The 21,422-nt window shown below is 37.5% G+C and overlaps 2 protein-coding genes and 1 long non-coding RNA gene across 4 annotated transcripts; 1 reads left to right on the top strand and 2 right to left on the bottom strand.

Annotated features, from left to right (window-relative positions):
- The first annotated feature begins 7,245 nt into the window (after nucleotides 1-7,245).
- LOC112285305 (12-oxophytodienoate reductase 7) lies at nucleotides 7,246-10,775 on the top strand. Its single transcript, XM_024525994.3, has 6 exons — nucleotides 7,246-7,385; nucleotides 7,655-7,904; nucleotides 8,249-8,389; nucleotides 8,979-9,109; nucleotides 9,511-9,693; nucleotides 9,848-10,775. Exons 2-6 carry the CDS (start codon nucleotides 7,768-7,770, stop codon nucleotides 10,516-10,518), a joined length of 1,263 nt encoding a protein of 420 aa, XP_024381762.1. The 5' UTR covers nucleotides 7,246-7,385; nucleotides 7,655-7,767; the 3' UTR covers nucleotides 10,519-10,775.
- Nucleotides 10,776-10,858: 83 nt separating this feature from the next.
- LOC112285306 (UDP-galactose/UDP-glucose transporter 4) lies at nucleotides 10,859-12,563 on the bottom strand (the record flags this gene model as incomplete). Its single annotated transcript, XM_090252777.1, has 4 exons — nucleotides 10,859-11,188; nucleotides 11,306-11,629; nucleotides 12,056-12,257; nucleotides 12,538-12,563. Coding segments are annotated over 4 exons (654 nt in total), but the record flags the coding sequence as incomplete, so codon positions are not given.
- Nucleotides 12,564-12,616: 53 nt separating this feature from the next.
- LOC149988449 (uncharacterized) lies at nucleotides 12,617-13,431 on the bottom strand. Of its 2 annotated transcripts, none has more exons than XR_016504449.1 (2): nucleotides 13,291-13,431; nucleotides 12,617-12,823 (listed from the first exon to the last, which is right to left on the bottom strand). It is a non-coding gene; the product is annotated as an uncharacterized LOC149988449 (long non-coding RNA). The 2 variants fall into 2 exon arrangements; XR_016504448.1 differs by having other exon boundaries at nucleotides 12,617-12,813; nucleotides 13,291-13,430.
- Between the last annotated feature and the right edge of the window lie 7,991 nt (nucleotides 13,432-21,422).

Genomic DNA, 21,422 nt, shown 5'->3' with positions numbered 1-21,422 from the left:
TTTTCAACCTCCCTATTGTCTCATTATCTACTATTATTATTTTTCTTTGTAGTTTAATGGTTCAGAAATCTTAATTACTAAGAGAAAGTTGAAATATACCTAGCAGCAAAGTTATTTGATTCATAAAATAATAAAATCATATTTATAAAAATTCATTTCATATCATTGTTGTAAATTAAATATTTTTATGTATGTTACACCAGGAAACTAGTAAAATAATTCTAATGAAAAGATAATATATGATTATACAAAATCATCAAAAACTGTCAAGAAACTATAAAATTATACTTCTTGTCTGTACAAAATTTGAAATGTATATCACAATATTCATGTGGTAAAATTTCACATTTCTAATTTTTGCATCTTTTGATTTTTTTTTGATTTTTTTTTTATTGAATTTGTGTGCACCTATTTTCTTTTTTAATATTATTTCGAACTTTTGTGTGGTATTCTTTGAAACTTTGTTTGCATTGTTATTCATTTTTGTCTAGAATATCATCATACGTCAATAAATTTCTTCAACACATTACAACCTAACCAAAAAGCCCCTAATGCTGCTATATCACTACTGTTCTTTAAAATAAAACTTCAAAGACCATGCCATAAAGCTATTTGGCTTTACATTCAACAACCACCTTAATATTGATGCAAACAAATAATTAAAAGAAATCAGCAACACATCAGAAGACATGTGGAATCTCATTTATTTATTTATCTTTACCGATATCAATAAATTTAAACATTTGTTCAAACTTTTGATTTTTCCAATACAACGAATACGCCTCCCGGTTACGATACGGAAGGTCAAATTCAGACCACAAACATATCAATCACATGAGAACGCGGGTCCTCCACGACCGTTCCCCCCTGGGAACACGTCACGTGGGGAAAAACGGGGGCTCAAAGAGAGGAATGAGAGATAGGGCCACGGATGCCGCTGTGAAGTTTCTAGCTACGGAGTCGGGAGGTGGGCGGACAGTGGGATGGGAAAGTCGGTAGGGTCAAACGGATAATGACGTGGCAGGTCCAACTGGGACCCAGGATGATTTCGCCCTCACTGACTTTCCAGCGTCGAAGCCCACGTTCTCCTCCGAGGGGTGGCATCCACGCCAGAGGACCACGACGTCATACGACGTCATCCCGCTTCAACCATTGTGGTATGTGGCGTCATGGTTGCCGACCCGTGACGCAAGCAGCTCATCATTCCGTGAAAGCAGCTTTATCGGTGCCATTGACTCCAGTCATGGGCCCTATTCGATCGCACTATTTATCCCGGTAAAAAAAAGGAGAAGATTCGGAGACATCGGCGCCTGCCACGTGGTATGAAAATTCTTCGGGCCCATCTTTTAAAGGACTATCAATAATGAGACAAGAATGTGGGTTGATGGGTAGCTTTTACCGTGGTATTCTGCTGGGAGTCGCCGAATCTGGAGTGAGTCACCATGATTTCGGACTGGACCTACAACCACTTTCCAGTGCGGGGGCCACGGCGCGAGGCTCTGAGTTACTCCAATTTTGGTTCAGCCCCGCCAAATAGTTTGGTTCCCCAGACGCGGTGGAGAGGCTCGTGCGAACACCATGCTAGCCATGTGGCTGTAAGACCAGCAGGAGGAGATCCCCTTTCACACTAATTTCAGAAATAAGTACTAGACCTGTTTGGTCAGCATCACCGACCTCCACTGTACCCTTTGCTGCCAATGTTCATCAACAAGCTTTTTCTGTCACAGCTCATCTAATCGCTGCTCACAATATGGTAAAATGCCTATTTATGTACGGGGGAGGTTTTCCAATAAACACTATTGTTTGTTTATTTATGTATAATATTAGATGGAGCGAAGATGTGTAGAAGTTAACACCCAATAATGTGGAGGTTGCTTATACCTACAAATCATTACCCAACTTTTTCTACTGAACGTTTATTTTATTTGTTTGTTTGTTTATATATGCCGATGTTTTGAGGGGATCTGTTACCATTTTTTAAACCGTAGAGTGGATTGTTTTGATTTGAAGTTCTCAAGACCACATATTCAAAATCATATTTTAGTTGACAGTTGTTCCCAATAATTTAAGTACTATGAAACCTTTCCTTTTTTTCTTTTTCTTTTGAAATATTTGATGAATATAAAATATATGTTGGAATTAAAGTAATGGAGCCATATAATATTATTTGACATATTCTGAAATTTTGGTCACAAATTTTCAGTTATGATGCTTTTCTATGTGAACATGTTTAACTGTGTGTGCTGTAATTGATGCTTCTCAAGAGTGTGAGTGAACACATTACAACATAGTCTCTAATTAGTTCTTACCAAACAACTTACATGAGGTACTTAATTGAAATCCTTTGCTGCTGAAATCTGATTATCTTAACAAAATATTAATATTTTTCCTCTCAACATGTATTTAAAGACTAGTATGTGTGAGTGTGAATATGTGTGTGTATGTGTGTAATTGAATATTATCATCTTCTATTGCCTATTCATGTCAAGTCATTAATCCTCTTTTTCATGGTTGTATGATTTTGTGTTATGCTGAGAGTATTCTATTCATCCTTGTAAGTTACAATTCTAACTGTAATCATTGTCATCTTCACCTGATAATATGAAAATGTATAATCCTGATGATTATGTGGGTTTGGCTCTGAATGAGACATCTTCTGATGCTAGTTATGGAGAAGATAATCCATTGGATATGAGAGGGCTTGCAGTAATGTGTAAGGCTGTTGGTTCTACTCATGCACATGATATGTTCTTTCATCAAAATCTTGATAGGGAGATGGAGTGGAATGACTTCAGAGATCTCTTATTTTACGTCCTTAGTATAAAAGAAGCTGCATTTAGAAAATTGGTACTCACTATTATTAATGCTAATGGACAACTGTTTGGAAGGATATCTTTAACTTGGAATCGGATATTAGCATTTTTTAGTGACATATTTACAGGTCTTAATCTTATAGTATTTTTCTGCATAACAATAGGTATGCAGATGTGTATGATGAATATGATGGTTGTGAATCAGAATGGATTGATGTGTATGGACATGAAATGAGTGAGTTCTCAATACTAACCTCCATTTTTGAAATGTTCTATGATAACTCTAGGATTGGTAATGGATGCATCTGTTATAGTTCCAATTATATCCATTATGTTAAAGTAAAGAGTGCTTCTATAGATTATGGTCTCTATGATTGTTTCTTTGATTGTGTTCATTCTAGTATGCATATGATTAAAGATTTTAACATATCTTTAGCTAGAAAGTTTATGAAGATTAGACATAATATTGAAGTTCCTATAAGATCCATAAGAAGGTTTATATTTTTTTTAATAATATAAAGGTAATATTTTATAAGAACAATATATGTAGTAGAAATCCTATAGAAGTATATAATAGTACATTTAAGTCATTATATTTAGTTATCTACATGAGAAAGTAGGTATCTATCAAGTTAAGATAATATTTCAACTTGAGGATAAGATAATACTTTATACAAATGAAGTTGAGATACTAAATTGGAATTATAATGTGGAGTTTACTTATTGGAGCGATGGTATAATCTTAAGATTATTATCTAAATATAAAAAGACAATTCCAGATAGTTAAAGGTTATGTTTATAATATGAAAACAGATCCTATATTCAAGAATTATTTGGAACCTATAATAGAACAAAAGGCAAATCAAGATTTTTATAAAGTTAATAACGATGATAAACATAATCCACCTTTAAGTGAATGTGTAAAGTTCTTGATGAATTTTCTAAGTGGTAAAATGAGACAATTACCTTTTAAGAAAGTTAGTATATTATGTAATACAAAACAATCATGTGATAAATTCATAAGTAGATATAAAGAAGATATATCTGTTATAAGAATTAAAGATGGATTGTAGATTATGGAAAGGAAATATAAGCACATAATATGAGGATTAAATCACCTATTATATTATCTAATAACCTATTACCTATCATATTAACCTATTATATTAACCAATTACCTATTATCACCTATTATATTACTTATATATGCATATGTTAGAGAATACATATATGAAAACTTTATATCTAAGATAAAATTTAAATATAAAATAAATATTAATAATATATTTTTTAGGTTCAATAATATAAATAGAATAAATAAAAGACTATTTGAAAATAAGTCTAAACATGTAAAGATAGAATGATCTAAAGATACAAAAAAAAATTTATATTGTTAAGAAGATATATGCTAATTATATAGTAAATGAAAGAGTAGAAGAGATTGTCAAGTATAAATTTAAAAGAATAGGAAAAGATGATAAGTATATACCTTCATCAAAGATAAAGTTCATAATTAAATTACTATTAGAAGAGAAGTATGATAAGTTATTTGATGAATGAAATAATCTTCTTTTGGCTTATAATATTAATATGTTAAAGGAGATGTTGGAAAAAAAACAAATACACATATTAAGTAGTCAACTAAGTAGAAGTTTTATAGGTAGTAAGAATATAAGACTATTTAATTAGGAAAAAAGTATATTATTAAGATATTTCCTTCAAAATATAGGTTAGTCAATAATGACATATTATGACTTTTCTTAATATTTCTACTTAACAGTCTTGAAAGCTCAATAGAATGCATTATTGTAAATGAGATAAGCAGTCTTTCCTTTAAATATAAATTTTAAGTTATACAATTCTATAGGTTTTTCATACTTTAATTCATCATTATAAACTATCACCTTAGTACTAGTATGGGCTTCAAAATGTTTTATTCTTCTTAATGTAAACTTTGAGTTGTGTTTAATTCTTAATTTTTTTTCTTATAATTGGTATGGATTTCAATGTCTCTAAATCCACAAATGAGTCTATAGCATTAAAAAAACTATTGTATGGACCATAATTAAATCTAGTAGGTTTAGCTAAAAGATATTTAGAAGTAAAATTATCATACTTTGATTCTTCTTTAGATTTACAATCATAATCTATTAATTGAAGTATGTAATTCATAAGCAATAAGTGATGAAGTACTCAAGATCTTTCTTGTAAGCTAATCACGATTTTCTATGATTATGGCTTTTGCACATATTTAAGATTTACTTTGTCTCATATTAAATGCTATTTGTCTACCAATAAGTTTACATTCATTAGGTAAATATGAACAATTTGTGTTCATAATTAGTCTATGCATACTATGATTATTATTATGAGAATTTAAAAATTGTTTTTTTCCTTAGGAAGAGATTGTGTTACTTCATTTGAAGGCACCTTCTTTCCAAAGGCAGAATTAGGTCTATAATATGTATTGTTATAATAGTCTTCTCATCTAAGAATATAAAATTTCCTTCTCCTTTCTTTGATATTTTTTTCTTCACCCCATCTATAATTATATAAGTAATATGCTCATTAAAATAATTAGAACATTCTTTAGCTTTACGCCTACAAGTGCTAATCCAAGAAGAATGTTTATAAATCTTAGATTTCTTATAATTACCATTAGACTTTATAAGATTAGGATCATATGAAAAATACTTACCACAATAGATAGTATGAGCTTTAGTCTTATTAGAACATCTACCACCTTTCATACGACCATATGAAATCTTAGCCTGACATATTATATTTTGAAGATGATTACATGCATCTCCACAATCCCATTTTAAGGACCAAAGTTTATCAAACTCTCTTAAAACATTCAATCATTAGTCTTAAGGGCTTACAAATACTTTTTTGAAAAATGAAGTATATTGGCTTTCACTCACACTTGATGGATGATATTTTCAATGGCAATAATATTCAAATGTGTATTTTATTTTATTTATTTTATTTTATTATAATTTTCATATTTCATGTTTGATAAAATAAAAATTAGATGCAAGTTATAAGCTTGAGCACAAATATGGGAACAAACATAGCTATGTTGAGTTAAGATAAGAGATAGACAAAGAAAGTATTAGAGAGGGTGCTAAGGCAACCTCCAATGCCCGAAATCCTAATTTCTGCGAAGCCTCTTTTCAAGGTTATAGGGGTTTGCCTGTCCAGTCCGTTTCGACTGCTCCGCCATCATGGGGCATGCCAAAAGTCTGTTCAGTACATGAATTCTAACTCTCCAAATATGTCGACGCTAGTCGTCGCTGAGAAGCGGTTCGGATTTCGGCTAGAGAACAACAAATCAGCATGCGTGGTAAGAAGATTAAGTGCAGGGAGTCGTCAAAGACAGGCTTGAGCAACAGATGAAGGAGGCCTGCGTGGAATCCAACTCACAGCTTGTAAAGCGATTGACGGCGCCGATCTACGGAAAGGAGGAGAAGATGATGGTAAAATAGTAGAAATGGTGGAAGCCAAAACCGGCGGTGCAAGAGAGCAGAGGTGGGTCACGGATTTTCTGTTGGGGGAGAGCATGAGATCATCGTGACGGAGGGTGCTGCCATCACCCACGTTGAACGGACATTATCCTCTCCGATTCTCACCTATATAAGAGCGCGGTTCCACGATGCCATGTTGCCATTGCGAGTTGTTGCCTCAGATGTAACGCTGCGATAATATTATCCCTGCTTAGCTGAAAACATTTCATAGACAGTCTGGGGCTCATGTACGCTCTCATGCCAAGTCACAAACGCTCTTTTGTCCGATTCTGGGATTTTTCTTTTGCTAGATTGTACCCCACCGGAGATAGTTGGAATGCTGAGCGTGTTCCTGTACGTGGTTAACGCTGCCAGCATTCCCACCTACACCAGCTCTCCACCCCCACCCAACGAAGTACCACTGTGCCACCTCAATCCCAGACAGTTAAAATAGTCCCACCCTAATCCACAGTGCCACTTTTTGCCGAGTTTCTGACTGACCTTGTCAAGCAGCATTATCCTTTTTCTACATCTGCACGTCCCTGGCCTTAGCTCCACTCTTTTGTGCGCTTCTGCCATCGAACGAAATTCATAGCCGCTTTTTTTCTTGGTCAACAGGCCTACGTACCGTGCTCAAGAAAGCATTCCTGCCCCCCACCGTCGTCCACCCAAGGCTTTCAGAAGGCGCGGATCACCCCCTGCATGAGTCATCTAGCTGCAATCGGATTGTGCACATGAGTTTAATCGCTGACAGAGGTGACGAGACAAGTGTGACGAATGGTTTGTAGAAGTTGAAAGCGTTTCAATTTGAATTCTTGCCAGATTTCCAGCGATTTGTGACGAGGTAGTGGGAACGAGGAGAGATTGCAGTTGGTCTTGTTTTCACTGCAGAGTAAGGATTCCTTTTCACCTTTCAATTCCCTCCTCCAATTTGGAGTGTGAACCGAGAAAGCGAGTGAACTGTCTCGGGACTCAAAACACATATGACTTCGTACTTTTGAAAAGTATCATCTGAATCACGAGCGTCTGGCGCCGACTTCAGTGTTCCTACACGAAGATTTTGATCGTACGTCTTCAACCCAAGTGATACTGCATTGAGCAACCAGTCCAATTTCATTCTTGTTATTAGCTGATGTGTCACTCATGCATCGCTAGAGAAAAAGTTTCATGATCATCCGGAAACATTCGTAGTTACGTCTCGAGAAATTTAATTCATTAAAACTTTCCATGATATCGCTTTTCGGTCCCACCCAATGAGCTAAGTTCAAGGATTTAGTTGAGAAAGAATAAATATTTGAGCTGCCGCCTTTACACCGTCCCTTTTTTTCGCCGCAGAGGACCTGTGTCTAAAGGCACATGAATATTCGTTCAGCAGGACAAACATTATAAAGGTGCCAGTGCGTCGAGGGGACAAGCACAGTCCAGAAACTAAGTAGTTCGAAATTAGCATGAATTATACAGCCATTTCCATGTGTAACGACGAATCATCGAAGGTGTGCACCACTACTACAACAGATTCCGAGCCCGTGGATGAGAATCCGCTCTTCTGGCCGTTGCAAGTCGGCAGCATGACACTGAATCATAGGTATGAGCTCACTATCCACTGCAACGCTTCTTTTGAAAATGCTCTTGAATACTTCGAAGTTCCAGAAAGTTGGTCAATGGGACTCCTAACATTTTTCAGCATCGCCGCGACTGTCCCATAAGTGTGTAAAGATTCGGGTTATCGACATAACCACAACATCTCTGATTGAGATAACACGTCCATGATTGCTCAAGAAGTAACCCGTATGCTCGGTTTGGCAGCCAGTGTAATAGCTACAATTGTAAATGGGTTTTGTGACGAGTCAAAAATATGGTTACTTCGCACAATTGTTGACAGAGGGTTAAGAAGCTCAGTGGCAGGGGCGATGTGTAATGCATGTGCAGGGTGGTGTTGGCGCCGATGACAAGATGCCGGGCGATCGGTGGCGTTCCACAAGACGCGCATGTGGAGCATTACATGCAGAGAGCCACACCAGGCGGACTTCTCATTACTGAGGCCAATGCTGTTGCCCCCGAAGGCTATGGGTGAGAAACTTAACAGCAACTAAACAAACCCTCTAACTCATGCTTGCTTACTATCCTGAGATAGTCAATCGATCACAAAATTGCCTTCCCCTTTCATACACTTCAATGCGTCTAACACATACGCCTTAAACATCTTTCACTAAATTCCTTGTGCGGAAGTTTCTCTGATGCACGTCGCTTCTTCACATGCATCAACGCTCGACACCGTGGCTTATTTATACCTTTTAGAAGACATGAGCTTACATACCCATTAGAAGGTCATTGCCACACTGATCTTGGTAGGCCTAATCGAGGTGTGATGAGCTGGTTCACAGTGCCGCAACACAAACCATGTATAGTTCCCGCCTCATGTTTCATAATGATGCATCCACTGTTAAACCGCAAGTAGGAGTGGGACAGTACATCAGTGCTAGACACCAGTAATTGTACCTCCTAATTGAGAGATCAGTGGAGAAGATTGAACTGATCAAGTGAATACGTAGGGATTAATATACTATTGTTCACCACCGCTTGTGTTCTGTTTATTGCAAAAGCAGTGCACTTTCCAGGATTGATTATAACGGTAGAGGAATATGTTTGTGTGAGGCAGTTTCGCGCACACGCCAGGAATTTTCACCGAAGAACAAGTGAATGCGTGGAGGAAAGTAGTGGACGCTGTGCATGTCAAGGGCTGCTACATTTACTGCCAGATCTGGCACGTTGGTCGGGCCTCCCACAAATGTGAGCCCTTCACACCCCTCTGAAGCCAACGCTCACGTTGGTAACCATATCTTGGGTGCAAAAAAGCACTTAGCAATGACTTCATTCATTCATTTATGTAAAAATGGATATAATTATCTGCAGTAAGCCATTAAGTTTGCTGAAGTATACCTTCCCAGAGTCGCAATTACCTGAATGAAAAATGTATGAATTGGCACTGAAAACCCGTTAGAAGACGTAAACAAGCAGGACAAGGCGATCAATGTCATGCTTGTAACTAAAACAAAATTGCACTTCGCAACGTTCTGGATACTCTGGTGCTTTCGCACTGTTTCACGTCCATTTCAGACGTGATTGAAGCGTCTATGTTGCAAAGACGCTCTTCAATGACCGCAGAACTGAATGTGGAACTGTGATGGCAGATCATCAGCCCAACGGAGCAGCGCCAGTGTCCCCAACAAGCATAGGCATCCAGACCCCGTTTCTGTTCAGGCTCAGCGGAGGCAAAATGGTGCCATTCTCGGAGCCACGCGCTCTAGCCACTCACGAAATTCCTCCCATTTTGCAGCAGTTCAAACAAGCAGCCAAAAATGCCATTGCAGCAGGTTGTGATTTATTCTTACCTTCCTAACCGACATCTTGATGTTAGTACTGACGAAAAAAGTATATTGGTGTAAGGCATGAATCCATGATTCTCTCTGGTCTACGCACAGTAACATGTTCTTTTTCTCTGATAAGAAGGGTTTGTATTCCACGCAGGCTTCGATGGCGTGGAGCTGCATGCAGCACATGGTTACCTCCTGGACCAGTTTTTGAAGGATGGAATCAACGACCGAAAGGATGAATATGGGGGTTCTTTAGAGAATCGCTGCCGGTTCCTTTTCGACATTGTTACTGCGATCACGGCAGAGATTGGATCCCAACGCACCAGCGTCCGAATATCCCCCATCATCGATCACATCGGCGCCACAGATTCAAACCCAGTAGCCCTTGGGGTGCATTTAGCACGCAACTTGTCGAGGTTCAACCTCGCGTACTTACACGTGACAGAGCCCAGGTTCCATGCACAAGGAGTCTCAGACACCCAGCTGAACTGTAAAATATTTCGTGATCAGTATGAAGGAGTCTTCATGTGCACCGGAGGATACACTCGGGAAGAAGGAATGAAGGCCATTCGCACTGGCTACACCGACCTTATCTCCTACGGCCGTTTGTTTCTGGCCAACCCAGACTTGCCCTCGCGCTTCTACTTCGACCTGGAATTGAACGAATACGACCGATCTACATTCTATACCCATGATCCGTATGTGGGTTACATCGATTACCCCCAGGCCACCACCACCACCTTTGATAAAGGTGTTCCTCTTACTAACGATGGCCGGTTTTGTCTAGCCAAACCCATACCCGCTATTCAGGTTGAGAATGTATGATATGTTCAGGTTTGAAGCCTAGCTTTTCCTGGCTCTAATGCTAAGTTTTAGGGCGTTCAACGTTTTTGTACATATTACAGCATCAATCTAGTCTGATTGACTCCCTGCAACATACGATTCTGAAGCTACTTGATACAGACTTCTGCAACAGTAATAAGCCCCCAGGTTTGCTGTCAATACTCACTTACTTTCCTGCGATGTACTTAACATTTTTATTTAATTTTTTACATTCGACCAGCGTGTAATTTTGAAGGTTCTCTTAACGTTTCTTATGGTTCCCCTATGACCTCTCAGGCGAAGTCACGCATGTCATTTCTGAAATACACTCTGTTCCAAATCCTATCAGAGTCGCTAAATGCCCATTGGCTTGTTTCGACAAGCCGTATCGCTTATTAGATCAAAGGAATGTTTTAAACAAGACAAATGTACCCTGGGGACGAAAACAATCAAGTAGAGTCTAGACTTCCCTGAAATGTCATAGAACCTCTGCTTGACCCACCCTTAAGTTCACAAGATGCCATAAAAAGACTCAAATTTGTTGGGAGTTGCAGCAAGAAAGCTGTCTGACCTAAAAGCAGCTGGACCAAGCACGAAACAATTCGCTTGTGATGAGCATAGGTGGGATGAGGAATGGTAATCCTACTGCAGTAGAACAGAAAAGCATCTCCAACTGTGGCACGCAACGCGTGAATGAGAGCGGAAGGAGAAGATAACAATTGTAATTTCGCCAAAAACTAGGACATGAAAGTTTAATTTACATGAATGCCACACAATTATGAGACATTACCTCCTCAAAATCTCGTCCCTCAGAAGAATCGGCGGAAAAAGTAAATTCATTTCTAGATAAGAGTGGTGTCTCAAGTCTTGTCTGAGTGGTGGTGGGATTAAGAGTGAAGATAACTTCTTGTAAGTTTCCGACAAAGGCGTCCAGAACCAGTGGTCCTACAACCATCATCACGCCCATGAGGCTGAAGTTAGGAGAGGTTTGGGCATCTGGAAGTGTAAAAGTCACAAGCCCCAAAACGAGTAAAATCGCAGAAATGTACTCTAGTACGGTGTAACGACGTTTCAACCCAGGTACAAATGCGCCCATCACCATCACTGGCAAGACCTGATAAAGCATTCAACGATTAGTTGGAGGGGGACACATTCAACACAAGAACGGTAATGCCCTCTTTGGTACTGCACACCCTCTTGTTTGATATCCATTCAGCGGGATCACATGTGTAAATTTATCATGGACAAGCAGAGCCAATTCCAATGAACCAGAAACAAACCAAGAGAGTTACAATTTTCAGTCCATTCCAAACAATCCCTTTCAAGAGCCAACATTGTGAGGCAAAAGCCAAACCCAAACAACATTGGTTTGAAGCAGAATAGTTTGAATTGGTAAAGAAAATATACGAACATAGTACTACAACATTAAACCTAACGGAATCTTGTATGTCTGACGCCAGCTCTGAAGATCAAACCCAGGATCTACGTTAATTGAGTGCGGAAACGCGACCATCACAAAATGAAATGATAAGTGAAAAACCTTCGTGAATTTGAACAAGATCTGTGCAGGATAGTTTAGGAACATCAGAGAACCCTTCGTGAGCCCTTGAGAGCCCATCAAAACAGCTGACAGCTTTATGTAGGTCTTCCAGGGATTGACAATATGCTTAGGTCGGAAGCCGTATGAAGAAATAAGTATCAAGTAGACAAAGCTTTGAACAAATGTAAAATACCAGCCATAGCTGCACATCACACCGAATGCTGTAAGAGATTTTCCGATTTCATATACAAACTATGAACACTTCGAGCAAAACATGTAAACTGCTTCCAGCTTAATTGAAGGGACTTCTGGGTGGATGATCCAAAAATTGAATGACTCAAGTAGAATAGATACAATATTCAGATGGACGAATTCCATGAAAGCTAGCAAACCACATGAAACAGAAATTAGCTAACTGATTGACAAGACTCCTCCCTGCAACTTCAATTATAGAAGACAGTAGGCAAGGAAAAATCAATGACCTGAATTGAAGTCGGTTGTAAACATATTCCTACACCCAAAATTGGTATTGGAAAGTTCAAATTACCGACAATAAAGATCTTTCTGCACTGTTCAAAAGCTTCTGCTAAGTCCCACCGTATTTCGTTACTAAGGAGTACGTACAATCACAAATAACAAGGAGATGCCAGATGCCCTTGCAAACGTTCTCAACTCGGTCACTCTTTTGGATAATTGATTCTTGGGGTAATCTCCTCTGTCGTTCTAAGCCATTAGTGATAATGCTGTCCCTTCAAAACCTGAAGTACTCTGAAAGATAAGCAAGATCTACTTGATGGATGAGGGCTCACAGTGGGAATCCAAAAAGCTTATGAATCCATGTGTAGTTTTCCCCCCCTTTAGAGAGCAAGATACTCGAAGTTCGTGCGTCACGAATCACAAGATCCAGACACCTCGACCCACTAAGATATGATCCAAATCATCCGACATGCATACACTCAACTCTATTTAAAGGAAAAAAAAAAAAAACAAACAAACAAACAAACAAACAAAAACAAAAACAAAAAAAAAAAAAAAAAAAAAAAAAAAAAAATCAACAGATAGACTTGTCGCCCTGGCTTTCAATAACTGGACATTACATAATTCATTAGTTATGGTACAAAATGGGGCACGTTCGAGGCAGAGTTGTATCTTACTTTAAACATGAAATAGAGGAATATGGAAAGAAGAGAGGAGGCTCTACTGATGAAAAATGCACGGTTCAGGGTGGCACACACCTCACAAACTCCATTGATCATGTAGCCGAAAAAAAGCTACCTCCGCAAATGAGAAGCTGCATCCATTTCGGTTTAGCGGTCACATTGCAGCCAAGTAGCCAAACTTGATTTTCCTCTGCCTGACCCATCGTCTTCGACCCGACTTCTCTGCCAATTTTTGACATCCTCCGTCACACTCCAGCACCCAGTATATCGAATCAAGATCTCAATATCTAACTGCAAAATAACCCTTCATGAGAGATGTATTCAGAAAAGTCTGGTCAACCAATTCTGAGTTCGAACGCTGTGCCCGTCTTAAGGAAACGAAACTCCCCGAACGTATCCGAGATCTAATGAAACCCGATCCTCGAGAAATACCATATCACCAAACTCACGTGTAAAATAAAAATCCTCTTCAATTCGGATATGGCTTCCAGCTTCTCAATATCCCACGAACACCATCCAGATCACGGCACCACTGACATCGACGATTAACCTCTCCAAATCCACTAACTCGCAATGCCAGCAGGCTATGGAACGGCCTCACATGGCGCTGCCATGAAACTCAAACCTCAACGTCAAGGTGACTCCCATGCACACGTCGAAAGGCCATCCGAATGTTCCAATACTGACCTGCAAGCTACCCAACTTGTCCCTCATTACGTCCACGTAAAAGCACGACGTATCTTCAGACAAAACCCAGAAAACCATAAAGCAACAAACAGTACACAAACTTTTCAAAAGAATTACAAGCAGCAATTTGAAGGAAAATTGAAGGACGGTCACTGAGAAAACGCCTGGCTGCTGCACTTCCTCATCTCTCCTCCCCACCCCTCCCCTCCCCTTCAATGCGACCTCGTCACAACGCCGCTGCTCGGTGGCTACCCCAACTACTAATCTCACGCCACTGCCGTGATCCTCACATCATGTCCTCATCCTGAACAGCACCAAAAACAACAATAAAAAACCAAATCAAACAAATTTAAAACAAAACAAGCATCTCCATACAACTAAACTCACTCACACTTTCTTCCTCGTCTGCAACATTCCGTGGCATGCACAAAGCGTGATATGGTGCCCATGGGCTCGAAACTTACTGCAGCTTCAGCTTCCATGGCCATGTGAGCCTCATTTATCATTCCCTAATGTTGCAGCCTGTCCTCCCACCCCCTCCCTTCCCCTCCTCTGCAAAAGCGTGACCCTGAAGCTCAAGTGGGTCTCTCTGCACAACTGCTGCCATCGCATGCCAATGTCGTTCCTCACACGCTTCTTCCAGCTCATTCTTCCAACATTTCTACCACTGTTACATAGTGGTGGCTTGCTTTTGTGGGTGTGTGTAAAACTGGTGCCTTTGGTTCTGCTTGCCCTTCCTGTTCACTGTTCCACACTGAGTTGGTGACACTTTGCCAGTTTCTTTGGTTTGTTTCTTTTTAATCTTGTGTGTAAACTAACTACCGCCTATGTTGATTGGAAGCAGTTGATTGTTTTTGTTGAGAATGTTTAGAAAGACACAAGAGTAATAGTAAGTCATACACACACAAGGGTTTCTAAGGAGAGAGAGCTTCACACACACAAAATCTATTGATCTGGTTGTGTCTCATACACAAGAAGAGAGAAGATAAGAGGATGAATAGTACTTCTCCACTAGACTCTAAATACTGTAGCTACAGTAATTATTGTAGTCTACAGTAAATATTATGGAGAGCGTCGGCTACATTTAATGATCTCAACACTCCTCTTCGCTCATCATAATATTTATATAATATAAAATTTATATAGATTTATGATCTATACTTTTTTGTGATCTTGTAAGATCAAGAATTGTTACCTCATTAAAACCTTATCTAGGAAAATTTTATTTTATTTAAGGACAAAACCATAGATGAAGGAAAAAGAGTACAACATCATTTTCTTTAATTATTTAAAGAGCTTATTAACTTTCTTATTCAAGAAAAGCAAGTCGTCGCATATCAATGCCATAAGTAAGTCGACGATGATTGCTTAATGAGAGAGCTTTGGTAAAGAGATCAGCAAGGTTATTTGTAGATTCAATTTTCTTAATTATAAGTGCTTGATCAATAATCAAGTCATGAGTATAACTAAAATACTTTGGATCAATATACTTTGTCCTGTCGCCTTTAATGAAACCAACTTGCATCTGTGCAATACAAGTACTATTATCTTCATGCAAGATAGTTGGAGAATCATCATATGAAAATCCACAGGTTGTTTGAATGAATTTATCAATTGATCGCAACCAAATACATTCTCGGGATGCTTCATGTAAGGCAATAATTTCTGCATGGTTGGATGAAGTTGCAGTTATTGTTTGTTTCACTGATTTCCATGATATTGCAACTCCATGTCTTAAAAATACATATCCTGTTTGAGATTTAGCTGTTGCAATATCAAATTTATATCCTGCATCACAATATCCAACCAATTTTGGATCTGCAGATTTTGTGTAATATAATCCCAAGTCTTCAATACCTTTTAAATAACGTAATAAATATTTGATGCCATTCCAATGTCATAGTGTTGGACGTGCACTATGTCTTGCAAGAATACTAACTCCAAATGCAATATTTGGTCTTGTAGATGTAGCTAAATACAAAAGTGCTCCAACCACTACGAGGTATGGATATTGGTCTCCAAATATTTCCTCCTCCTCCTCGCATAGACGGTATGGATCTTGACCATCACGACCACGTCCAACCATTGGTGTGGACAATGGATAAGCATAATTCATATTAAATCTTTGCAAAATTCGTCTAATATACGTTAGTTGGTAGAGAAAAATGCTACCATCTGTAAGATGCATAATCTGAAGACCAATGCAGAAAGTTATTTTTTCCAGCATTCTCAAATTCACGTATAAGTAGGTTTGTAGCTGTAACACATGTAGATGTAGTGCCCACTAGGTTAAGATCATCAACATATACAGCGATGATTACAAAACCAGTTTTATCTCTTTTGATAAACAAACAAGGTATTAGTGGATCACTTATAAAATTATTTTTAATTAAATAATCTCGAAGACATTGATACCACATTTGTCTGGATTGTTTTAAACCATACAAGGCCTTACATAATTTAATACCATGATATTTTCCTGGAGTGGGTTGATTTGGAGTTCCTGTTTCTAAGCCAGGTAGAACTTTCATATAAATATTTGCATCAAGAGAACCATATAGATATAGAGTTACTACATCCATCAGATGCATTTCAAGGGTGGCATGAACTGTCATTCCAATAATATATCGAAATGTAATTGAATCCATGACTGGAGAATATGTGGATTCATAATCAATGCCAAATCATTGAAAAAATCCTTGAGCAACAAGACGAGCTTTATAGTGGGTTATTTGGCCTTGAGCATATCGCTTGCATATTAATACCATTTTATATGCCACAGGGTGAGATGTAAGAGTATCTACAATTGGACCAAAGACTTTCCTCTTACGCAAAGAGGCATACTCTTCCTCAATAGCAGTTTTATATTTTGACCAATCAGAGCGACGCATCACCTCTTTGATGGTTTGAGGTTCAGAATCATCTTCCTCGCAAGAAAGGGCTTCTATAATCATATATACAAATGATTCATCTATCGTAATGGATGGTCTATCCCAAATATCATGTGTAGCACAATATAGAATAGATAATTCTTTACTCAACTTGTTTTTATTCCTTCCAGTTCCAAGATTGTTTTTCATAGGAATTGAAGGTACATTATGCATGGATATATCATCATGAATTGGTATTCCTACAAGATGAGTGGCAATTTCTTGAGAAATAATATCAAGATTAGTTAATTTTATAGCTTTCTTCTTACGTGATTGCTTATCTGGTCCACGAGTTCTTTTAGTTGTTGTTGTTATAACTTGAGGTATTGTAGTCAATGGCACTGCAATCTGAGCAGGTGCATTCTGAGCCTCATTAATAGGAACTCTTATAATTCTAGGTGCATCATTGAAGCCATCAGGTGTTTCATCCGCAATCCATTTTAAATGCAAAATCTTAGCAACTTCAGTTTCTACCAAAGATGTCATAGGATCGGGGTTCATTGTAAACGTTTGTGGTGCTTCAAATATGAGTACTTTATTTCTTTATTGATTGGATACTCCTCCTTGAAGAGATGGGAATACAGTTTCTTCAAAACGGAAATTTTGCAAACGTGCATGTAATAATGTGCCAGTTGATAGATCAACAATACGAATAATGCTTGGTGAATCAAAACCAACATATATGCCTTCTTGTCGATGAGTTCTAATGGTACGCCATTGAGATTTTGGTATTTGAATCCAAGCACGGCAACCAAATACTCGTAAGTGAGATACATTTGGAACACGACCCGAAATGAGCTCATGTGGTGAAATAGTTTCAAGAGAAGAAGGGCGGAGGCGTATTAATGTTGCAGCATGTAAAACTGCATGACCCCACATAGATGAAGGTAGATTTGCGTGAAGGAAGAGTGGCCGCGTAATAAGTTGTATACGCTTTATAAATAACTCTGTAAGTCCATTTTGAGCATGTTCATATGGAACATAATATGTCAATTCGATTCTTGTTGCAGTACAATAGTCTTCAAAAGACTTTGATGCAAATTCTTTTGCATTATCCATACGCAATGTTTTTATAGGATAATGAAGAAAATGTGCCCGAAAGCGAATAAGCATAGATATAAGATTAGCAAACACCATGTTTCGAGTTGATAATAATGAAACATATGATTGTTTACCTGATGCATCAATAAAGACCAAAAAATAACGAAATGGTCCTCATATTGGATTAATAGGACCAAAAATATCACCATGTAAACTTTCAAGCATTGGTGGTAATTCTTGTGGAAGTTTCCAAATTGAAGGTCGAGTAATCATTTTACCTTGCATACATGCATGACATAATTCCATAGAGTCTACATCTGCAGGCTTTAAATTGTGTCCAGTTATACATGGAATGATCTTTCTAAATAATGTGGATCCTGGATGTCCCAATCGTCCATGCCAGAGAGAAACACGGCTCTCTGAGATAGATGATGCAAAATTAAATATAATGGGAGGCCGAATCGTAATTTGGTATAAACCATTTTCTGTAGCAAAAGCTTTTTCAACAACTTTATGGTTCTTCGCAAGAACCAAAACTTCTTTTCTATTTAAAGTGGCGGTCGTGAGGTGATAACCATTAATACGCACATCTCGATAGCTGATCAGACTCCGAGGTGTTGAGGGTGCAAACATCGCATGTTTATATTTTATGATGGAACCCCCAGGTAATTTTACCATCGCTGTGCCCTCTTAGAAACAAAATGCATTTGCTCCAGCTATGGTCATCATATTTTTAGTTTGCCAAGTTGAAGATTTTTCAATAAAAAATCGTCTATCTTGCAAGATAGTATGTGTTGTTGCAGAATCAATGAGCGCATCATTTGATTCATCATTAGAGGTTCTATCAGTCATATAAGCCTCTAAATCATCAACACCAATTAAATCTATGGACGCATCCATGGTATGAACTTCACAAGCCTCAGCTCGTAATTTCTTATTTTCTTGGAATATTTTAATAAAATATTTTGAAGTACGACATGCATGTGCTAAATATCCAATCATTCCACACTTATGGCAAGAATGCATCTCTGATTTCTGTTTTCTACTATAATTAATAGTAGAACATTTATTCTTTCCATATGGATAGAAATGGTCTTGACTATGACTACCCTGATACTTATGAGCATGTTTCCTATGTTTATATAATTTCTTCTTAGACTTTGAAATAATAAGTGCATGAGATTCAGGAACTGTAGTTCCAATAGGACGAGCTTCCGCATTGCCCAAGAGTAGCTCATTTTGCTTCTCCGTAAGAAGTAGATAGGACATGAAATCAGAATGTCTCTGAAATTACATGTTCCTGTATTGTTGTGTAAGCACAGCAAATGCATGAGAAAATGTAGAGAGAGTTTTCTCAATCATTTCTTCTTCAGAAATGCTTTGTCCACACAATCGTAATTGTTAGATAATACTATACATTTCACTATTGAAAGCATTTAAATTTGGAAAATCCAAGACACTTAAATGTGTCCAATTATGACATGCACGTGGAAGAAAAATGGTCTTTTGATGATCAAACCTAGATTTAAGATTCTTCCAAAGTTCTGCAATGTCTTCCATTTTCAAATATTGATATTGTAATGCAGATATAAGATGACGACAAAGGAAAAGAAGTGCTTTCCAACAAATAGCAGGAGATATAGAAATACTTGTTATAGGAGATTCTTCAAACATAATGGCATCCAAGAGTTGTTCTGCAAATAAATTTACTTTTGCCATTTTTGCCCATAATAGATAGTTATTTCCATCCATAGTCAATGGTGGAAATAAAAGAGCTTAAAAATATTGGGATGTACTGATAATAGTAGGAACCATAGTAGAAGCAGTTGAAGATGTTGAAGCACTCATTGTAAATAAATTTATAAAGAAAATACAAGATCAAATAGAAAAGTTGAGTAAAACGTATCTTAAAATATAAAGTCAAATAAAATGATAAACTTGAACTTGAAAAAACTACTATATATATATATATATATTAAAGAGAAAGATTTGTAGATTAAGGCAACAGAACAGCAATAAAATGGCGGCAGCATGTAGCGGGAGGGTGGCAGCGGCAGGAAGCGGCGGACAGCAACGACAGACAGCAACGGTGGGCAATGGTAGACAACAGCGGGCAATGGTCGGCGACAGCGGCGGGCAGCTACGATGGCAGCAGCAGCGGCGACAGGGTGGCAGCGGCGGATTCGGCGTCTGTTCAGCGGCAGTTCGGGACGCAGCAGGGAGCAGGGAGCAAGCAGAGGGTGGAGTTGGACTGGATCAAGTATTCAGAGCAAGCAAGGCAGAGAGTGGAACAAAAGCTCTAAACAAGCAGCTAATGTGTGAGGGGCCAGCAAGAAGAACAAGATCCTGATCCAAACACTAAGCAAGGGTAGTAACAAGTTTGAAGAGTCAAAGACTAGAGCAAAAAAAAAATTGTGATATTGTGTAGAAGAGAATCGTGCTGATAACGTGTTGAGAATGTTTAGAAAGACACAAGAGTAATAGTAAGTCATACACACACACGAGTATTAGTAAGTCATACACACACAAGGGTTTCTAACGAGAGAGAGCTTCATACACACAAAATCTATTGATCTGATTGTGTCTCATACACAAGAAGAGAGAAGATAAGAGGATGAATAGTACTTCTCGACTAGACTCTAAATACTGTAGCTACAGTAATTATTATAGACTACAGTAAATATTATGGAGAGCATCGGCTATATTTAATGATCTCAACAGTTTTGAAGTCAAGAAGTTGGATAGTTGACTTTTTGGTGAATTTGGTGGACATTCTGAAGGCACGTGGATATTTTTTTACATAATCAAAGATTGTAAGGATATTAGTGTTGTGACATAGTTTTTTATGGTTTATTAATTCTTTGACTTATTAAGTCTATTTTGTATAATGTTAGTTTGTAGTTACTAAATAGACTCAATTTTCTTGGAAACATGAAATTATTAATATGGAGTTGAAATATCTAAATAAATAAATATTTTTAATAATATGTATAATGAGATTAATTTGCAATAGAAATATAAACAAATATTTCCTTATTTTACTTAATAATTGACATTTGTAATTTACATTAATTGGTTCTTTTTTAACTTGAAAGGATTCAAATTCGATCACAAAATAAAAACTTAATTTAGCTCTTATTAGTCGATAAGAAAACATTTTTTTTTTGGATTCAATATTTTATTTTTTATTTATTTTAGTTCAATTTTGTTTTATTAAATTTTATTTAACTTTATTTTAAAAATTGATCTTGTAAAATTTTTAGTATATATATTTGAAGGCCTAATATTTATATAAAATATAATTTTATTTTCAAATATTTATATATCAAGCTAATTATTGACACATGTGGATTTACCAAATTAATTAAAAAGGCTTGGTCACTTCATATGCATGGTCAAATTTTTATATCCATCTTCAATATAAAAAATAATGCTAAAGCCATAGATCCAAGATGCATTATAAACTTTGCATTACTATATGAACTAGTTTGAATGTAAAAATCTATAGACAAGATCAAGTTAACTTCTTTATAATATGATGGAGCATTT

The sequence above is a fragment of the Physcomitrium patens genome, chromosome 8, assembly GCF_059467195.1.
Source record: "Physcomitrium patens ecotype Gransden chromosome 8, ASM5946719v1, whole genome shotgun sequence".
Taxonomy (NCBI): Eukaryota; Viridiplantae; Streptophyta; class Bryopsida; order Funariales; family Funariaceae; genus Physcomitrium; species Physcomitrium patens.
The sequence above is the reverse complement of the archived record's forward strand: the minus strand, read 5'-3'. Positions and strand labels throughout refer to the sequence as shown.

Excerpts from the sequence above, each read along its gene's own strand:
- LOC112285305 (XM_024525994.3), top strand. The coding sequence starts at position 7,768 with ATGAATTATACAGCCATTTCCATGTGTAACGACGAATCATCGAAGGTG. Across the intron at positions 8,390-8,978 it reads GTTGCCCCCGAAGGCTATGG|TTTCGCGCACACGCCAGGAA; the intron begins GTGAGAAACTTA and ends TGTGTGAGGCAG. Across the intron at positions 9,110-9,510 it reads TGGTCGGGCCTCCCACAAAT|ATCATCAGCCCAACGGAGCA; the intron begins GTGAGCCCTTCA and ends CTGTGATGGCAG.